The sequence below is a fragment of the Pseudopodoces humilis genome, chromosome 9, assembly GCF_049639895.1.
Source record: "Pseudopodoces humilis isolate 2021_Gansu_Grassland_sample_001 chromosome 9, ASM4963989v1, whole genome shotgun sequence".
In the NCBI taxonomy this organism is placed as follows: Eukaryota; Metazoa; Chordata; class Aves; order Passeriformes; family Paridae; genus Pseudopodoces; species Pseudopodoces humilis.
This window is the reverse complement of record NC_142208.1, coordinates 7,533,497-7,555,973: the sequence shown is the minus strand read 5'-3', so window position 1 is coordinate 7,555,973 and position 22,477 is coordinate 7,533,497. Positions and strand designations below refer to the sequence as shown.

At 39.3% G+C, this 22,477-nt stretch overlaps 1 protein-coding gene across 4 annotated transcripts in view; it reads right to left on the bottom strand.

Moving 5' to 3' along the window:
* FAM13C (family with sequence similarity 13 member C) overlaps positions 1-22,477 on the bottom strand; it is a 116,351-nt gene that overhangs the window by 87,494 nt on the left and 6,380 nt on the right. For all 4 annotated transcript variants that reach the window (XM_088059677.1, XM_088059678.1, XM_088059679.1 and 1 more), the window contains exon 5: positions 19,632-19,767. In XM_088059677.1, the coding sequence (XP_087915803.1) occupies positions 19,632-19,767 (136 nt within the window). The remainder of the gene's footprint in view (positions 1-19,631; positions 19,768-22,477) is intronic.

Here is a 22,477-nt window from a genome sequence, read left to right as displayed (position 1 = left end):
AATAAATATTTTGTATCTGATAAAGACACAAAAACACAGTGATTTTTTTTTTCCTTTCCATTTTAAAGTTAGGCTTTGGGTCTAAATATTTTTTCTTCTTTCACTAATGGTTAATCCAGTGCAGGATGGTTCACAAAACTGTTGTGTATTGCATTTAACCAAACTGGTATTTGAATGGAGGGTAAAATGAACCAAAGAAAAGCCATTTGTTTGACAGTACTGTTCTAAGTGAAAGACTGCAATGCAAAAACACCATTTCAGTCAGCACAGTGCTTTGAGGGCACTCTTTTTACAGCATCTACTTATACAAAAACAGCAGCTTGTAGCCCCCAAGATCATCCTCTTCAGCAACAAGAGTACTAAAAGATAAGCTAGTACTTTTTAAAAATGCACACCCTTATGACCTAAAACCCATGGTGTTTTGGACATAACTCCTAAAGTTTGTTCTGCTAAGCTTTGCTATGGCAAATATTTTTCTGGCTTCCTATTAAAAGAAAATAATTATTAAAGCACCGTTGAGAGAGAAGATATAACAGCAATTCTCAAAAAAAGGCTGCACATATTTCTGAATATAGTATTTCAAAATTCACAGTAAAATGAGCCACTATGAGCACACCCACAAGATAATTTATTACAATACAACTTTTGAGAGATGACGTGCTCCAGACAGAAAACAGGCTCCTTACAGGCATCATAAAGTTGTCCTAGAGCAGAGGTATAGCAAATCTGAATCAATATCTGACATTTCTTTTTCAGCCACTCTGCAGCTATCTTGACACTTCCTAAAGCCAGCACGAATTTGCATTCCAAATAGGAACAGAGCTCAATAATACATGTATTAATTTTATTAATGCATCTTCTCTGAGTATGCAACATACAGGAATCTAAAAACTTGAGTTTCACTTTTTTAAACTGAGATTATATTGCAGCACCTGGTAGCGCTCTTACAGATGTTTAGCTTTATTGTGCTCTTTGAAAGTGATTATTATGTTTGATAGTAATTTAACAATCTAAAGTCATGTAACATCAAGAAGGTACTAAATAAATTTACAATGGTAATAAATATCTTGCTGGTGAACCAGCAAGAAGTTTTGAGATGAATTGTTTTAGCATGGAAGAAAGTGATGAAAGAAAATGCCTTTAACTACTCAACTGAAATACTTTATCTCCATTTTAAGCAAAAGAAGATTAAAAAAAATTACTGTGCCGTTTGCTGCTGAGAGCTCACCTTCTAAACAGAGCTTAGGAGATTAGGAGCAGAGATAGTAAAGATTTTACTCTTAAGGAATATATTTAATGTTGAAAAACATAATTTTACCAAAGAAAAACACTGTGATAGAAACAGATCAGTACAAACATATCTTGAAATGGAAAATATTTAAATATTCACTATGACAATTATTTAAGTCTTTAATCTCAAAATTTACTGATAGATCAAAAGATCTATAATATAGATTGATAATTAATAATAATTACATAATATTAAAAATTAGTAGAGGCAGAAACATTATGGTTTGACTGGGCCTTCTCTCTCATTTTATGGCCAGAACATATTAGTCCAGCTTTTCTAGAATAGAACTTACCAGCAGCCTGAGGTTACATCAGTTGACAAAAATTTAATTACGTATTGTTATTTTTAATTTTGTGGACAGTTTGTAAAAACTCCCATCCACCTAAATGTTTAAATGTTCATTCCTTTAACAGAAACAGCTACTTTTAACTTGAAAAATTTCACTCGGGGAGGTGATAAAAAGCAGGCAATCACTCATTTTGTTATCAACACTTGAAACTGACATGACGATGCACTCGCCATTTCTCTACACTGAGCTGGGTAATACATACTAAACTCCTAAAAAAGGCTTTCCAATTACCCTGATTTAATGCATCTATAGTAATTTTTCAATTTGTTACTTGTTCTGTTTGCTGCACAGCAAAACCTCAGTTTAGAAATGTTACCTTACTGCTCTGGCCTGGTTCCTCCCTCCCTGCCCCAACTCAGACCTGTCACAGAGCCCTGCAATGCCGCTCTGTGCTCAGAAAGCGTCTTCAGGGATTTTGTTTTGCCCAATAAAATCAATTGATTGTATCATCCCAGCACCTCCAGCTCTTCACAGACTTCTAATAAGCAACTTTGGAGTGTCTACTGCACAACAGGTTGAAAACAAAAGCAGACAGGGGTGGAAGTGTTTGTGCTGCTCACTTACTGTTCAAGCCATCCTCAAAGTCAGCTTTCCACCTCCCTCAAAAATTTCAGCTGACGCATGGCCTCAGAGCACACAATTGCCTTGGCACACTGCCTGCCAGACAAACAAAGGTGAAGTTCCCTCTCTTTCCATCAGTCTCTTTTCAAAAGTTCTTCCTAATGTCCCACCTAGAAGCTTCAGAACTGATTTGTCTTCTTGTGCTCATTAGCACTAACTTTTTTGGGGCAAGGAGCAGAAAAAGGATGCATTGCACTACTGGTGTGGGGTTTGTGAGCCAGAAACACGGGCAACTGCAACACTGGAAGGGCTGATTTGGTTTTGAACACCATAAGCTAAAGTCTAACTTGGGAACCTGGTAGCTAAAGGAACCATTACCCCCATTAGCAATAATTTAGTAAGCCTAGTTTGGGAAAGACATATAGAAATATTAGTTTTGGAAACTAATTTCATTGCTTAAAAATAAAAACGTACCAAACCATACACACCAAGTATTTGGGCATGGACATATCATTCAGAATAGAGTCTGGATTGGTAGTACATTCCTACCCCACAGATATTTCAGGGTATTGCACCATCTGTCAACTTCTTCACCCTTTGAGAAACTCTTAAACCACTTTTGGAAAAAAATTCTGGAGAAAATACTCTCTGCTGTCCTTCATAATCTGTGATTAATTACCAAAAGGCTGTGGTAGCCTGACACTGCTCTCCATGCAGGTAAGCACTGCTACCAAAGCTTCCTCCCTTTAAAGAAAAGCTGGTTAACCTGCTGGGCATTTGAAAACCACCTTCACCAGACTTCAGCTGCATGGCTGTGTTTACATCTGAAGGCCCACCTGCTATTTCCTTTAAATGATTTCCATGGCCAAACATTACACCCCAGGGAGCTCAGGCAGGGTGGCAGCTGTGAGTGCAGTGCCAGAGCAGCAGCTTGTGAAGCAAGGTGTGTCAGCAGACTGACCACTGCCAGGGACCATCAACCATCAGCCCAGCACATGTGGCATCCACGTGGGGGAGGAAAACAGGAGAAAAAAGGGAGCATGGCTAAGGCCAGCTCCCAGGAAACTTGTACATTCAAATCTTGCAGTTACTCTTGTAACTCCTTTACACAGTAATAAGGACTGAGAGGTGCTATTTCTCTTCCAGCAAAAAGAAAAGGCTACAGCCTTCTGCACACTGAACACAAGCCATTGTTCAGAAGACAATCGCATTCACAGCTATTTGGAAGTATTTAAATTAAATAACAGAGAGGGCAGAAGAGAGTCAGTCCCAAATGGTGGCATGTAGGGAAAACCATTCTGCTACATTAAAGATATGCTTTTAATTAACTTCTCTCTGAATGATTATAATTAAAGATTTTACCACAGGTCTTCTTAGCATAATTACCTTCTATTTCCTTGCACAGTGCACATTCCCAGCAAATGGGAATCGAGATTAATTCTTAATTTAAATACTTCCTCAATTATTTTAAAAGTTACTGCCTTTTAATTCTTTTATTATTGTGATTTTTCTTTGTGCTTTTTTGGTCTTTCTCTGATTCTGACAGGCTTTTGCAATACCTCAGAAATATATTTCATATGGTCAGGTGCAACTGTGAGCAGTTAAGAAATTATGGGTTGCATTTTACTATGTTTGGATCCAGAAAAACAAGTTCATAAAGAGAGTTATAAACTTACTTTTGGACTGGGGAAAAAAATGGCTCATTTTTCTCACTGGTGCTGAACATATGGTACAAGTTGTTTTCAGTTTTGTTCTGCAGACTGGCGTCTCCTTTGCTGTTGCTTTTGTATGCAGGTCTCAGCAAACAGTCTTATTGCACATCAGCTCTTGCCATGTGCACTGAATGCAAAAGATTGAGCAGCTATCCTGATTTATTTGAAGACTAATTGTGCAGAACAGTACATTCACTAGTGATTGCTTGGTTTCCTACTAATATTTCCTGATTTTTTTTTCTGATTTTTATATTATTTACTGATAATATAAAGGCATACTGGGAACTGGCAATTGGAAAACAGGCCAAGGGAAACAGGCTCCTGCTTTCTCTGCATTGCACAGATATACTGGGTCACATTTTCCCCATCAGTCTGAGATTCCCACTACAGCATGTTATTAAAACAGAAGGACAGAGGTGGCTGAAGATAAGATTTCGCCAAGGAAGGGGGAGAATAATGCACAGAGGAGAAGGATTTAAGGCAGAACCTTGCCCTCTCTTGTATCAGTTCCTGCCAGCTCTGCAGCAGCTTTTAATATGCAAGATTTTGTTCTGAAATTCCTCTTAACTGTATCTTCCAGCCCAGAGAAAACAAACAGCAATAACCCAAGAATAAACAGGATCATTCATCTTTTCCTTATTCTTATCTCCAATTATGTTATCTTTATACTGAAATATTATCCAGCCAGAGGCAGTCTTTGGAAACCAAAGACACCTTTGAAGTAGCACCCCTTGAGACAAAGCCCCAGCATCAAGTGGCATTTGTGCTGGTTCCAGTTTAACAGGCAGTCTCTGGTGCTGATAGCACATTCACAGAGCTTCATCACATCAGTGTTCAGCCCAGCTAAGGAACCACTGGCAAACAGAGTTCCCCATGTTCCTGCACCTGTGTGCACCAGGGAAGTACCAGACAGATAGGTGAGGCTGTGGGCTCACCTACACATGACACAGCAGTGCAGATACTGACCTTCCAGGCACAAGTTTGAATTTAACATTTAAATTCAATATACATGTTTAAAAAACAAAAACAAAAAAAAAAATTAAAGTAATTTAGAAGTTATTACTCTGTAAATCTAATGCCAGGTAATACTTCTATTATACTCTCCACCACCCCTCAAAAAAGCATTTTACGTTACTATCTACCACAATTCAGCCACCTCTGTAGCTATTGCAATAAAATTTTCGTAGTAACTGTTGCTAGAAATCCAATTATTGCTAAGTCATTCACCATATGCCTTTCAGTTTTGTCTATGTTAAGGAAATCAACAGACAGAAAACTGAGGGAAGAAAACCTATTTCCATCCTGTCAGTATTTCAAAGTAAATAAAGAAAACAATTTCCCATAAGTCTCCATTTGGGACTCCAATTCCTCTTTTCTTTCATTAGAGCCCCCCTCAAAATTGAGTATCTGACTGTAATTAGATAAAAATTCAGCCTTCTTTGAAATAAACTTCAGGATTTCTACATATGAGCTTTCAAAAAAGGCAGAAAAAAATCTGTTTATTTAGACTCCTGTTCAGAATTAAGACCTTGTTACTTACCAAGAAAGCCTTGAGCATAGGCAGCTGATCCAAGAAACACTGAGTTTCTTCCTTGTAGAGTAATTCCCAAGCTTTGGCTGTCTTGTTCCCACAGTGCTTCATTAGCTGCAGAACTGAATGAAATCAGTTCTGTTTATGTAAGAACAGGTATTAATAGAGCCCATGCATGTTTCCGCTGCATGCCATGCAAGGACACACAGAATTACCCACTTCATGAACTCATAGGTGAAACCTTCTGCTAAATGACTACTGAGGTGAGCAGGGTCAAAACAGAAAACATTTTTCACTGAGGATTGATTCTGGAGGCACAAATGAGAAGTAGAGAGACATAAATCACATTTAAAGGAAAGCAAGTAGGTCTAGATTTCAAGAATCTTAAATGTTTAGCCGTACAGAGGCTACATTCTACCCAGGGTCACCTCCCATCTTGCTCAGTATGTGCTAGAGGATTTATTTAGTATATACTCTATTTAGTGCAGTAAATAAAAAATAAAGCGATACAAACTCAGAACTGCTGAACAAGCCTTTCACTACCTGTGCATCCTCTTCCCAGTGCTTCTGCTTGATCCAGTGGGGTTATTTGCCTGAGATATGTATGAACCTCTTTGGCAGCATCCCTGCTTAGTCAAAACTCAAATTTCACTTCACCCTTTCTTATACTGAGGAACAAGGTTAGGAGATAAGCCTAAAGTAACAGGTCAGCTCCCAGGTTTAATCTTTCCACTGTCCACTCAGCAGCCTGACTCAATTATGTCCCTGACCTCTGCCGGCAGCTTGCATTGCTCCTCTTCCCCGCTCCCAGGAACAGCCCGCCTTCCAACACAAATATCCCAGAGCGGCATCACATGTCTTCTGATGAAGAGGAGCACAAAGGCTGCAAGGAAGCAGCACCTCTACTCTTTGCTCACCTGTGAGTAATGTACAAGAGCCAGTTGTGAGTCAGTTTTCTCCACAGGATGGGGAAGAGAAGGAAGGATGAACAACAGGTACCTAAAGACAAGTGTTTGGCAAGGCAGGAGAAGCAAAGTACGAGTGCCTCTCTGCAACAAAGCGCTCCAATCCCTAAGGAGAACTGCATGAGCAGATGTGGCCCCAGGGATACCCTATACACCTGTACTCCAAAGCTGCCATGTACCTACAGAAAAGCCTAGCAACTAGGCATCAACAGTGGGAACATCCTAAAATTAATATAAACTGCACAAATCTGAAGAAATTACAGCTTGTGTGAAAAAGCTTTCACAATCCACTTTACAGTGGAGTAAAATAAGCTGCTACTGGCACATCTCAGACTTCTAATGAGTCTTTTCTCTCTATTGGGACTGCTGGGAGCTGCATGTAATTGGTTTCAAGACTTCCATGCGCTCACACATTGGGCTGTCCAGCTGATGGGCAAGGTCTTTGTTCTGAATGCCTGCAGAGACAGTGCAAGCAATGCTTTCTGCAAAGAAAGTGCTGTCACTGCCTGGAAGGAGCTCACAGAGACAACTTGGAGACACGGCAGCTGTTTGGTTTCTCAAGAGCGACAAAAAGCCAACAAGCAATACTTATTTTATATTCAAATCCAAATTAATCCCGTCCCAAAGCAAGTGTTTTTAGAATGTTTGAGGAATATCTCCAGCACACACAGATTTCAAGAATATATGTTGGCATTCCATAGGGCAATCGAGGAAACATAACTTGAGTGATGCTGGCAAAGAAACCCAGCTGCCTCCAACATGCAAGCTCACAGAGCAGATAAAAAGGAAAGCTGAGATGGATTGGAAGATATTTAAGTTTGAGACAGAATGTGCACTGTGTTGTGGCAAGAAGTGTAAAGCAGGAAGCTAACGAATAAAGGAGTCTGGGGGAAAAAAACAAAGACGATGCAGGGGGCGGGGAAGTGCTGTAAAACTGTCTTCACTCTTTCAGATTAATCCTGACAATATTGTCATAATTTCATCATATCCCAATTCCTCTTTCTGGTTGAAAAAGCTAAAACTAGCACACAAATTCACAGAGAAATATTGGTAGTAAGGCTGAGACCAGACAAGCTACCTTGTTTACTTGAGCTAATTACAAAGATTTTTATAGGGGACCACCAATACATAATTCAAGAAAAGTAGCACATATGGAGAATTACAAAAAGAGTAAACAACATGAACCACATGAAAAACATAAGCAAAGGGGTCAGATTTTAAAAGATATTTGAAACATTTAAAAGTCAAAATGGATGCATTTGCGCTATCTTCAGAAGGCCAGTGTCTAAAAGTAAAATTGACATGTTTGAAGTGACATGTTGGTGATATCCTCACCTCACCCTGTTTCTCAGCATCACTGCCACTGTTCTTTCATCAGTTGTGGGGTGTTTTCTATTGATAAAAGCACATCTCTGAGCCTCCATTAATAAAAGCACAGAAATATCCTGGGTGCAAGAGAAACAGTGTCCCCATCTCTTACCCACTAGACACAAGCAAAGCAGGCTTGAGGCAGAGGGCTTAACAGAGGGATACATTTTCTCTCCTCTTTTTGCACAAGACAAGAACAGTGGACATTCCTTTTTTAGTTATGGAGTTCTGGACTTAAATCCAATGAGCACAAATGATATTAACCACTGGTTCCACGAATTCATCCTCACAAGCAGAATGGTATCTATAGGAGCACTGTATTTGCACTGACAGCATCACTGTGCTGAGAGCCAAGCGTGAAACCAAATCCCTGAGATTTTGTTCTGCTAGTTGAATGAGACACATTATCAGTCCAGTTCTGATAAAAAATTTCATCAAGGACATAATAAATAATTCCCAGAAAAGCCTTAACAAACCTTGCATACAGACTTTCTTACTTTAATGAATTTATATTTCCCACCTAAAAACAGGCCTGGCCAAACAACTGCCTTTGACCCACACAGATCAATGTGGTAAAAGAGCATTGAGTCAGCAAAAGCTTACCAGAGCTACTGAGATAGCAGGTATGCACATCAATGCTGCCTTCAGAGGTGAAGGAGAAGACTCAGAAAAAAACTCAGCAGAGAACGTAGTACAGGAATAATCTGACTTCTCCAGGGGGGAAAAACCCAAGTCCTTGAAACTAATGACTCTTGCAGCTACTTTGATGGCATGAAAAACTTGAAAACATCAAATATAGTGGCAGCAGAGATAATCCATCCCTGTGGTATCACTACACGTTACAGAAGAATTTAATCAGTTGGTGAAGAAAAACTTGAAAAGGGATATGGAAACATAGTATTAAAAAATGCATACATCATACTGAACCATTAATTCAGCTCATTCTGCAACGTGCCCGTGTCTGCCAGTGCAGCAGTTAATAGAGAGTGCATGAAACTCAGAACACAATTAAGTCTTGGGAGAAGCACAGTTGGAGGCTGTGGCAGTTTCTATGGCAACCTGAAAGGCTCAAGACTAGTAACAGGAGATTAACTTTAAAGGCAAGATAAGTACATAAATATAGCTTTCGTTCACCATTCTCTCTGCTTCCAAATGGGCCATGTATTTTCAATTTAAGCTATACAGAAATGTAGTCAGATGTCCTTCTTGCTATTAACTAGGGTAAAAATAGCCTTTAAAAACACCCTGCTATAAAAATTCTGACAATTTCAGAATTGGGGAGTCATCTGAACTCCACTAATTAATTCAATCAAAATGGAAAGCACTGGGCTTGAATGCTGCCAGGAGATTAGAATGAGGCTTCAGGATAGAGAACACGACAGCCATAATAAGAGTTTGCTGATGTCAACACACCGTATGCTTATGAACAAATCCTCTTGACATGTTTTTCTGGATTACGCCTCAGATCAGGTTTTAAGTCTCCAAAAGAGCGAGGGCAAGATTAAGAACAAAATTTTAAGCACTACAGACCTTTTTTCTTTCCTTCTTTCTTTTAAATATTCTCTTCAGTTATAAAGAATATATGAAAGAAACCACATAGAATAATTTTCCTGGCACTTGGGAGCTTTTATTCAAAGGTTCTGCTGAGACAGCAGTCGCCTTTTGAACTCCTGCCCACCTTACTTCCAAATAATTTTTTTAAAGTGCATTAAAGAGGGGCCACATCCCTAGTGCAGTCAGTTGCTCTGAACTTGTTTTACTGCATTTAAAAACAACTGGTACACACATAACACATTTATCCAGTGTGGGGAGAACACTACCAGAAGAACTAAAAGCAGTTACATTAGCTAAATTAGCAGCCACATTAGCAAAATAGCCAGTCCAATGTGATTTGACCCTCTCCTGAGTAGCACAGATCTCACACTGGCACCTCTGCACAGCTTCTGTTGAGCATCAGATTCCTGAAAGAAAAACACACCACCCCTACCACACTTAATATTTGGTGAATTAACCCAATGCATGGTTAATTCACATGGTGTTCCAAGGATTTCCGTGGAATAACACAAGTCCCTTGGGCTGACCCGATCATGCCTTCAAACCCTCATGCAGTTCTACTCACACAGTGAGCATTTTTGGTTGGAATTTGTTGACTAGTCTATTTGAGGAAAGAATAGAGACACCCTGTAAAAATGTAAAAAAGTCACTGTTATGTAATTTGAATATGCATTCCACTTCACTGAAGAAATTACAACCTGCCCATGATATCTAAGCACCACCTACAGCAGTTAAATTGGCACAGCAATATTTAAGACAGGACTCTATGATCTTGGAGGCCTGTTCCAAACTTAATGATTGTGTAATTCTATTCACAATGGAACAAGTGCTCTTCTTCTGCTGGGGTGGGAATTTCCCTGTTGGATTTGCAAAGCAGAAGAAAACAATAATCTTTTACTTTTTGTCAAGAGAAGGCCTTGGGGTGACCTAATTATGGCCACCCAGTATCTGAAGGGAGCCCACAAAAGAAATGGAAAGAAACTGTTTACAAGAGCACATAGTGATAGAACAGAAGGGGAAATTACTTCAAGCTGAAAGAGAACAGGTTTCCATTCCTGGGGGAAAAAAATACAAAAGTAAAACCCGAAAGCAAAACAAAAACCAGACTTCGCATCAAAACCTGCAGAATGAGCCCGAGATTTTGAAGTAGGGAAGAAATATTGCTGTCCCTCTGCGAGGAAGCAAAAGGGAATAAGGAGAAGGGAATACCTAAAGAGCTTGTTTCCAGAATTAATACTTTGTTCAGAGTAGAAAAGCTACAACAGGGTGGGATGAGGACAGCACTCTCCACTTCTTCAATAAAGTGTAGGTTATTGTCAAAGAGTTAATTTTTCCTTTTTTCCATTACCTTCCCTTTTTTCTCCCTCTCAACTAATTGAAAAGCCACAATTGAAGAGTATGCAGGGACAGCAGCAACCCTCCAAATCTGAAGTTCATTTTGACTAAATAAAGAAATCCAGAGCTATACAAAACTTTCAAAGAAGGATAGATTACATACTGTACAATCCATTAAGTGGGAAGAAGTTGAAGAGATACACCATTCCCCTCATCATTCTTATGATCTGACCTGTCTTGTAATTGAAGTTACCATATCTCACTCTGAAGAGTTTCTTTTCTCTTCCTGGAGTGGCTGTGGCAGTGCCAAGCTCCTCTGGAGAGACAGCTTAATAAGAATGTAAAAAATGCTGCCCTCCTTTGCTGCACATAAAGGTCTTTTAATTTTTTTCTTTGATTTTCACTCAATATGAACTTCTCTATTTTAAACAAGTAAAGTAAGTTTCACTGAAGGAAAACATAAGAATAATTTGGCAAATTTGACAATGTGTGTCTCAGGTAAAAATTCTCAGCAAGGGGTCTCAAAAAAAATCAGAGCAAAGCTTTGCAAAGTTATTTGTGTGGGGGGTTTAGTTGTTTGTTTTTTTGGGGTTTTGGTTAGTTCATTGGTTTGGGGTTTTTTCTAAATCATGGTTTAGATCCCTAAGCATACTTCTCAGAAACAGCATATCAGCATTTTAATTTTAAGCATACAAATGAATTAACGTCTTCCCTGTTTTGTTATAATGAAGCAAACTGACTTCATGAAGAGTGACAATTACATGGATCTAGATTTGCTGTAGACATTGGAAACAAAGAGACTTTATAAGGAGCAACACATTAATGGATCTGACTTTAGATTTCATCTACTTATGCTCTCTCTGGTCAGAAAGTGCAACAACTTTTACCATCTGAAGACAGGGAATAAGAAACACAGGAAAAGAAGTCAACAGTGTTGGCTGCTGCTAATATTTAATTCATGCTCCAGACAGATCCAGGAGATTTTGGTAAAATACACAAGTTACTGAGGAGAGAAAGGCTCAGCTCACTGGTCATCTAGAATATAGCAATTTGCAGGTCTGTAAACAGCAATCTTCCCAAGTTCTTTAGACTTCTAGTATAAACCATGGTTGGTGGATGCAAAGTTTAATTAAACAGATACAGCTCTTTACCATTCTGCAGCCAATTTAATACTGATTTAAACCAGTTTATCTTTGTCTTCCCCCGTCTTCCACCACAACCAGCATTTTGGTTAAGCTAGGAAGGCATCATGGAATATAAATGATCAGCAAAATAGCCAGGAATTAGTATAAACATTAACGACATCAAGCAAGAGTTGGAAGAAAAGCAAAGCAGCAGATCAGATATTTAATATTTTGCTCATCCATCCTTTCTTGCAATTAAGTGGTAGACTGCTTCCTATAGTTTCCTAGAGAAAATATGTAAAAGACAAACACATTTTTATAACTACTGTATGGTTTTGAGTTACAGTGCACTCCCTGTATCCAAATCCAGCTCAATCACTATTATTGCTGCATGGTCCTCTTGTATTGACCAAGGAAAAGGTTATGGAAGTCAAAGATATCCATGGAATTCCCAGAGAGCCTGGAAATAAAATTAGAAGTCAGAGAACTAAAACATACCAAAAGAGTAAAGAGTTCTAAATCACAATTTCTTCATTTCATCTCCATTACAACTCTATGAAAATACTAAAGATACTGTACAAATCACTAGTACACCAAAATGTTTCTTTTTGGGTTTTTTTTTTCCTTAAAGTAATATTTTTTCCTTTAATGTAGTCCTATTCATCTTCATGTCTTTGGTGAAGGGTAAAAGAACACACAAAAAACCTAAAGCTACAGATCTTAGAGCCTGTAAAGGCCATGCTATGATACCTTCTATCCTCCTCTACTTAGACCTCTACTTGCTCAGCTTTCCCGCTGCCCAGCCCGCAGGGTTGGCACAGGCATCAGCCTTTCCCTGACCCAGCTCCTCTCCTGCCTGTGCCAGAGGCACTGCCCATCTTGGCAAATCTCAGCCTCTCTTGCATCACCCTCCATGGGCAAAATAGAGCAGAGGTCAGTTTTAAGCTGTAGAAGGTGTGGTTCCCTGCTCTGCCTAGCTTCCCATGTGTAAGAACTACCCAAAAGCTCCTGTGCCTGCTCTCATGCAGCCAGTGACACCAGCAGCTCCCAGGCAAAGTTCCAGTTGAATACTGGAAGCAACAGCAGACCAAACCAGTAACATTTCAAGTATTTGTTTGTCCTAGCAGCTTACAGAACAACTAGGCTGCGCTCTTTGCAAAACCATCTCCAGGCACAGCTGACCACCCCAGCACTTGGCAGAACAGTCTAAGGCTCACGCTATGATTCCTTCACCAGCCTGAATCCTTGTGAGCACATCTGCAGTCCCCTGGGAATAGGGCAACATCTAATTAAAGCAGATGGTCAGTGAAATTTCAAAGGTCAGGTTTAAAGTTGCTGGCAGAACCTTAGCTTCGAGCATCCATCTAAATTACCAGCCATAGAAGCCAACCCATGCATGCAAAGCCAACAGCAGTAATATTTCCTTAAATTAAAAATGGCCTTGGAATGTTTTTTTTCACTTATTCCTCCCCAGTTTCTTTCCAGAGTTTTTTTAAAGATGATGCATCAGTAAATCAAAGCAACTTGGACGTAAATTTACTAAACACAGACCCCAGGGAACAGGTGTAGCACAAAACTTCACCATACATTTCCTTTTGCTTCTCATATTTTTTGGTTCAACTGCACTTGTAATTTTACTACAGGCATATTTCATCCCTTTCCTTCTCATAGCAGAATAAGAAGGCGCCTAGCATTTGATAGTTCTGGAAACTAGCAAAAATGCTGACTCATGAACATGCATTTCCATTTTTACTTGAAGCAAATAAACACTGCAGACTCCACTCTACAGGAGAAAACGAAAAAAAACGGGGAGAGGGGGAAACTAAATTGGGTTCTAACATGCTAATGCCCTTTCAAGCTTGAGCTGAGCCTTTCTGCATGCGAGGCGATAAGTGCTAGCCCTATTCTTCTCTCAGTTGGTGTTGTTTAAGTGCTTAAGGATGTTTTCCTACTTGCCAGAGAAGGCGAAATAAACGAATTAAAGAGCAACAAAGCAGTCTAGGAACTGGTGGGTGTGGGAGAGGCAGCATGAGAGGAAACTGTGCCTTCAGAATACGCCTTTTAAATTCACTGTTGCTCTGTAACTAAGTACAGTTAAATTACCTACAATTAACTACTGTTTTAAAAAAGTTGGATTTTCTTATTTTCCCTATTTCTTTTTTGACAGTGAATATTTTTTCACGTTTTTATTTTACTATGCATCTCTCTCCTGTTTTTCTGAAAACATTTCTCACTTCTGACCCTAACCTTGCATGAAATTAAAAACTGCTATGGGTTTTAAATAATGTCATTCATCTCCCCTACTGTACACCCAAAGATAAGTCAAAACACTGAAATATCTGATGCTTATATACCATAAGCCTTTCAGTACAAATACATTTTATTTCCCAAGGGCTTGTTTCCTATCAAAGATTTCACTTCTCATGTTTTTTTCAAGAAGTCTTTAACATTAGTAAACAAATCAAATTGGCCGTGTTCACCAAAGAACGGGAACACAAAAGTGGTAAGAGATTTTATTGGCAGTCCTTAGATATTGCTCAGGTAAGGAAGGTGACACAAGCATAAAATAAAAAAGGCTTGCATTTCATAATGGTTTGGAGGTGAATTCATACCCTTTCTTCATGCCTCTCTGACATCAATTAATTATCTGAGGAAGGAACAGGCTGATGCTCCGATACACTACAAAAATAGAAATGTAATATCTAATTTTAAGATTGGTTCTCAGAACATATTAAAGGGTTATGTTCAAAGGGAAAAACAGCTCTGGAGTGAGAGAGAACAATACTGACACCACGTGGAAGAAAATGCTGCTGGCTCCTTCCTCTATTGCTAACTTGAGATGCCTGAAAATCTTAGAGTTGGGTCAGGTGCTATGGGAAATGTTTTAAACATCAGAGGAAGATCACACAAACCCTCTGAAAGCAGAGATCTGTGTTATTCTAGTGGATACACCAGCAGATTAATTACAATCCTCCTCCTTGTAGTGCAGCTGATGTTTGTGAGCAAAGCAACGGGCTGCTGCTGCCATGAACACATCAGGTATTGCTCCCCTTCACAAACTGCAGATAAACACCCTTAATCTGTCATCTATACAGGTTCTGTAAGTCTGACTATGGTGGGAGCTTTTGATGTGCTCCATTCTCAGCCAAACTGAAAATGGGCTTTCACAGAATAAGCTACAAAGGTGAGACTCCACTGTGTTGGTTTCAGTGCCCATACTGCCTTCAAAGCTATTTTCCAAGCCATGAAAGGCCTATAGCACTTACCAGCTTTAGAAATACCTTGCCTCCTCATGCACTTTAGATCCTTATGGAAAAACAGCCAGTGATCATTGTGATCGTGGCACTGCCCAAGCTCTGTTCTTGTACCATGGGCTGCAGTAAAGCCTCAGCATTCAGCTTGAGCAGCTCCCCTCCTGTGTGAGAGAGCTGCTTGTTACAGTAAAGCACAGCCAGCAGTGTCCTCATCTGTCACACGGCACACACCCTCTCTTGACAAGGTTCACTCCCAGTGCAGCCTTACCCAGACCAAAAAAAACCCCAAAAAAACTGCTTCTATGTACTAGTGATGGGAAAGAGAGAACAGTAGACACAGCAGCACAACCCACCTGGGGGGTTGAAGTGTGGCAGCAGTGTTCCAGAGAACTTGTCCAACAAGTCAAGAGGAACCCCCGGCAATGCTGGAGCAAACATTAAATTGGTGACATTTCCTCCACGCCCTGCAGGTCCCCAGAAATGGAGAGCAGGCACACTTGTCCTTTCCAAGTTACAGATCTCCAGTACAAAGGCCAGGCTGCTGTAGATCACAAGTACAGCACAGAAAAGCTCTATTCCTTCCACCCACAGGCAGCAAGGCTCTGGCACTGAACACCTAGAAGGAGTAATGAGTACTCCAGCCACATCCATTTGAGTTGTTTCAAGCCAAACTTGCCCAGCCTACAGCAGTTTTTGTCAAATCCTTATGCCTACAGTCAGTAACATATTCTGCTGTGTGTTTCCAGAAGAGAAGAAACACATCTTTACAATTTATTGGTCACAATGTTTGTGGGGGTATAGGGCCTGCCTACTTTGATCTCCATAAGCGGCATTTTTCATCCAGTCAGTATTCAAATAGAAAATAAAAATGTAATGTTTAATGAGTCCCTATTTTAGCAAATTTATGAAGGTTAGGGAGAAGAGTTTTTCTGTGGAATGGGAAATAATATTAAGTCCTTCTATAATGTAACAGCAATCCTACAGATACACTGACAAATCTTCTGGTACTTCATGTGGTACCTGTGGGGTTTGCTATGTTCACACCTAAAACCAACTAAAACATACCATCTTTAAGGAAAGCACTTGAAAGTAATCAACACTTCTGCCACTTTAAATTTAAGAAAAATTGTTAAGAGCAAAAACAGGAAATGGAATTTTGTTCTGGTATGCAGGAAAAGTTGTTTTAACAGGACAATTTAGTTTAACATGGAAACTTCAGATAGTAAGATAATGCCTGGTTGGTTGGTTGTTCTGAAAGGTTTCAGCTAATTCAACAAGAATTGTCATGGGATTAGCAAAGTAAAACATCAGTTAAATTATTGCTGTCCTCCACATTGAGCATATTCCATTTGAGAGACCACAATTCTGTTTTATGACCACTTCACATGTGAGTCAGGCACCACATTTTTTTTTCACAGAACAGAGTTAATGCTGAAACATCTATTTTGCTTTTGAAAAAAGCTAAACCCACAAGATTAACAAAACTCTCCAGACCACAGAAGCCTTCCCAATAAAGCCATAATTCAAGCAGATAAAGTAGCCATTAAATATTTAGTTGCACTCTTCTGACCAGCTCCAAACCACACTACAGTTTCAGAATTTCATTCTGAGTTGTCTGTGGTCAACCTGCAGGTCCAGGATATTGTCCAGTTCCACTTCCCCATCCCCCTGGACCTCTGCAATCCCTTCATAATAGTTCTCTAAGATTGTAGAGAGCAGCCTTGCTGATATATAGTGAAGCATGCATAAAAGGACAAAGCAAGAGAACAACAGATAAGACTCCTTTCCTCAGGGTGTAGGCATTTCTGCTAACCAAACCTATGCTTTAATGGAGAGACAAGCAGTGGCTTGTAGGCACCCATAAAGTCATACTCCTGTTTGTTTGCAAAACAAAGGTGGCATGCATCAATCAGGAAGGATTTATCTATGACTTCTGTACAAAGAGGAGATACAAAACACATTCTTGGACTAGATGCAAAAAAAAAAAAAAAAACCATATTCAACTTTTATCTGGAATACAAGATTCAGAAATGACAAAGTGCTATTAAAAAGGTTTGGTTCATAATTAAATTATACCATAGAATTTAAGATAATCTTGCACACCTCCAACACAGCTACTGTTATACCTTGGGTTAAACACAATTATCTAGAGATCTCAGGTCGAAGCAAACACCACAAAATTCTTTTTAAAGAATTCTTTAATCTAAACATGAAAATCAGTTTAGTATCAATGCAGCTCTTGGGCTAGGTCAGAAGGTTACAGGACAGCTTTAAATGCTAGTGAATGCTCAGGAGCAGTGGACTGGAGGGCAGAAAAAATTAAAACTCAAATAAATTAATTTTAAAAACTCCCACATAGACACAAAACCCCAGCCTGGTAAGAGCTGCAGCATTCAGACTCTGTTTTAAGAGGTGAAAAATGTATGTACATGTACAACACACAGGAAAAAATTACAAGTTAAAACACAACATAGCTAGGATATAACTTTAAACCACTGTCTTTATATATAATTGGTGGCTGTGAATAGTCTACTGTCCAGCCCAGGGTAATAGTTCTGAACTACCAAACACTTGGATATTCTTCTCCCAGTTTGTCAGTCTGAATCAGCCAGCACACAGAGCATAAGTGGGATGGCTCCCAGCACTTTGAGACACTAAGAACTCTGCTCAGAAAAATCAATCTACCCATTTCAGCCCACAAACAACACAAGTGAGGGTTAAGTCTTGTCTGCTATATGGCAGGCCTGCCAGATTGGCATGTCTTTAGTTCGACAGAGGTCAGGTTAACTTAAAATGTTGAAGTGGAAAAAAAAAAAAAAAGACAATCCAACAACAAAATCAGAGGAATTAAGTAGTCCAAATGCAAGTATCCATGTAAAAGCCAATAAAAACAAGTTTCATTTCCAGGACTCAGCAAGGAATCTGAGCCAGGTTTGCCATTTCACTTTTTGCTTGTTTTACTGGAAGAAAACCATGGACTTCTAATATGTTTAGTTTGTAAACCTAACTTTGATGTTTCTAGTTTAGTGAACCTTGAGCAATTGTTACATTATGAAAGATGAAGGGTACCTATCCAATGCTCTGGGTCTCCTGCCAAAAATTACAAAAACAAGATCAGCCATGGAATACTGAATTCCCTTCTCACCCACAGATGAGGACTTCTTTCATAAGCGTACCTCAGAGCAGGAGAGTGCCCCATGGCAATATCTTGTCTGAGGTTTTATTAAAGAACTTGAAAGGAGCTTTTCAGCAGAATTCTTTCCCACATCACCACAATTCCAGACAGACTGTGACATTTTGGAGAATTACAAGGGATTGAAGCTGGTTTAAAACAAAAGTGCTGCAAGTGAAAGCTGGGCATCCTGGCTTCCCTAATACCTTTCCAATTTCTTTTATCTGTAGATGTTTCCTCTAGGTTTGCAAACAGAAGTAGATATCTTGGGACAGCTAATATTTTGATTTTTTGTGTTAATTTGGCTACTGGTTTCAGAGACTCCCAGAGGTGATAGTGACACGGGAGTTCTTCAGAGAGAAAGGGTAGTTGGGAGCATGGGTTCCAGCACTGAGTGTGAAACAATCCTTGTGTTACATTTGGGGCCAAGTCTTGTGGCATTGAAGCAGTATTTTATAAACATCCATTTATCAGCATAGTCTATTCTTTAAACTTGCATCTGTACAGGTTTGGTTTTCAAAGAAAGCTTCCAAGGAGCATTACAGTCTCAGTATTCCCTTTGGGATATGTTGTCTGTTCTAAGTACTGGAATTGACTTTGTATTAGAAGTCTGATAGTTTTCCTTAACAAGGAGACTTGGAGAAAGAAGCCAGAAAATTAAGGAGTTGTGAACACAAATATCATCATCCACATTTACATGCAGTGCTAATTTCTTCCACAGTCCAACTGATGTGGCACACTGCTGCCAGCCTCGCCATGGACCACAAGGATCACAAAACTGCCCTGTGAAGCACTAAACTGCAGGGTTTGCAACAACATTTGCTTCATGTCTTTTCCCAAAAATCAGTTTCAAGTTAAGCAGCAATGATACACCGCATCAAGTGAAAACAAGATTTATATTGACCCTCTTTCTAAACCAGGATTCATCCATCATGTTTCTTCCATCATGAGGTTTTCAACAGAGGCAAAAAAGGAATCAAAGTGCTAAAAATCTTTTAGAAAAGAAAATGCCCAAGGAGAGGCTGGAATGTACACAGTGAGTTCTAAAAAAGAAGAGAGGTGTTTCAGACTTTCTGACTTTGCTTTACTGCATCACCAATGCATAGACAAAAACACACAAAATAAGTGCTTCACTCAAGGAAAAATTCAGTGGCTTTGATCTAACAAAGCTTGGCATTATTGTATTTTAAGTGGGACAGCTTGGAATTTTCTTCTAGACCTTTTGCACTTGCAATCTTTTCCAAATTAGAATTTTTAACACTCATGTTGCCTCTCCAGCTCAGGTATATCACAAATATTTACATTGCTGGCTACAAGCTACAATCATCAATTCCACTATGCATAAGCAAATGTATTTCCAGTTCTGGGTTTCAACCTAATGAAGCACTTTCAATTTCTTGCTGTAACTTTCTTACCTGAAGGCCATCTGCTTGTCTCTGTGAGAAACGAGGGTTCAAGTCAACAAAAAGCATCTCCTGGTGTTGAAGCAAATACAGCAGGAGGCCATTGTAAAGCCTTTGTTCTTCATAAGCCAAGGGACTGACAGGAATCCTAAAGGGAGAGGAGGTCGATTAATCTTAGAGCTCTTTGATCAGGGGCTGATCATGTCTGACACAGGGAGCCCTCACAGCACCCAAGATAATTCAGCAGAGCAGCAATTGTTGAATTGTTGGGATGGTGACCAGTGGAGCTTGGTGGGTCCACAACACTGGGACCTTCACAGTGACAGAGCCCCAGCTTTGCTGCAGTGCTCCGCAACACAGTGAATCTTTGCGGCAGCACAGCAAAGTAGTTAGAACCCAACAGTATATGAGGTTTGGAAAATAAAGAATTAAAAGGACAGACAAAAAAAAAATCATCCTATCAATCTGCCATTGCTCACTGGCATTGGGATGGAAAGAATGGTTTTGTTCTACCTTCATTTATGAAGGTGAACTCTGATCACTAGAATAGCTTATGATTAGAACTGTCTGGAAAAAAAACATGGGTGACAAACTGCTTCAGTGTATTAATTTATTAATCCACAGACATCCAACATATCAGGAGTGGAAATGCCAGATGTTCCCAGTAGCCATGTTGAGTTTGGGTTGGGTTTTTTTTCTTTTTTGTTCTCCCCATATCTTAGGTTTTTTTATGAATAATAGTTGAATTTTTACTATCCCTGTCAAGTCAGAATAATATAATCAAAAGGATTCATTATATAAGATTCTAATCACAATCCCCAAAAGACCTGTGTATTCCCTCCTGCCAAGTATTTGGAAGCTTGGAGAACATTTACATAAATGCTGTGCCCTTAATGGAGCTTCTCCAGCCATGCTGCACCAACTCAGTTACACCCAGCACAATGTTAATATTTAAACAAGAAATTCATAAACTCTGGAGTGGAGAGTAATGTGGAACATGAATACACCAGTCTTCTGTTTGCCAAATGAGTATATTCATTATTCATTTGCAATTTTAGTACAAATATAGACACTGGGCCCAGTCCAATTGCTTTCATTCGTGTTCCTCTTTTATAAACTTACTGTTGATTCTGTAAAGACTTGAGTTTGGGCTCCTTTTGAAAGCAGAAGGTTTAAGCAGAATTATAGCCCGGTACAACACAGATTTACAGGATAAACCACTGTGTCATCAGCGCCTTCTTTAGGATTAGGTAACATTTCTCTTTCCTGGATTCCCATTTTTCTTGGGACAGACTAAGTTTCTCCACAATAAACAAGGCTGCTTGTAAAACCTCGTTGACTGAGCAATAGCCTTTGCTGCATACAACAATCCTAAGAGATTATTCATGGCTTACCCAAACATCAACACCCTCAGCTCACAGGCCAGAGAAGCAATGTTTTTAGTCCTTTGTCTTCTTTTTCAGCTTCTTTCTTTAGCTTAGACATCTGTTCCTGAATCTACTTCTACCAGCTGTTAACTCCTTACCAGAAGGAGCACTCCACAAGCTATTCAGGGAGATAAATAGCTCTCAGACCACTCACTGAGTCCTCCTTTCCCTTAGCAGACTGTGCTTGGGTGCCCAGTTCTCATTTCATCCTAAAACAAATCTAAATTATAGACTGGGATGAGGCAGCTGACTCCAAATATCAATGTATCATCAGCAGATATTCATGGGTGGCAACAGGTGTGCATTCCAAATACAGTGAATACACTTTTAGTTCTGTTCAGCCACCTTCCACAATGACTTTCAATTAGTTTTGTGAAATAATCACTTCCTGCCTCTTCAGATACTTCTGCCACTACCAGAAACTGCATTATTGTGGTGACAGTAAAGGGGAACCAGGTTACCACACTGCTAAATCCAGGAACATGATCTTAGGAAGAGCAGAGCTATTAGCTAATAATAGCTAATAGAGGTGTATTCTGCATTTCCCTATAAAAGCCCCATAATCAACTGTAGTACAAATCACAAGAGAACACCCACTATGAATAAGAAACAAGTAAAACTTGACCATCAGGAATTAGCTACTGGTTTTCTTAAGTGAGTCTAAAACTTGCAAAGTTGCTTTGCCACAAAGTACAGGCTAAAAAGTTCACACAAGTCTCTTGCCTTGGCTTTGTCCATGAGATCTGCCAAGGTTCCCTGCAGCCACAGCCTTGCTGCAAATTTACAGAAGCAATGAGTCAAAGTGAGTAGAAGCAAACAACTGGCTGGCTGGAGTCCTTGTGCACTCATTCAAGAATTGCTTACTGAGATCAGAAGTAAAAATTTCTTCACCAAAATGAAGCATAACAAAGTATCTACAGAAATTTAAGTAACATCAGTCAAATCCCTGATAAAAGCATAACAATACATTCTCCTAGGTGTGGAGGTTTTCATGATCCTCTAACTAGACTTTTAATATAATACCTGTGCTAAGCCTTACAATTTTTGTGTTACAATAACCATAGCTACAAATCACAAAGTATGTGCAGTTTAGGCTTATAATGTAGAAAGTTTAATATTCTACTTTTCTGTTCCCAAGGAACCATGAGGATTCCATGTTCTAACTACTGAATATTGCTACTCAGTCACTTCAGTGAAACTAGAAACATGACAGGTCTCCACAAATAAAAGTCCCAAAATATTGAGAGAGGTGATAATCATAGACAGAATTTACACTTTAATATAAACAAGTAAGAAATTGAAAGTAAAATGGCTCATAAACAACTTTGTTTAGTTGTTTCATGTCAAAGAAGGAAAAAGTAATCTCACAAAAAGGCAGATTGCCAGAATACATGAAGAACAGTTTTAACACCTGCAATGAACTTATGCTGT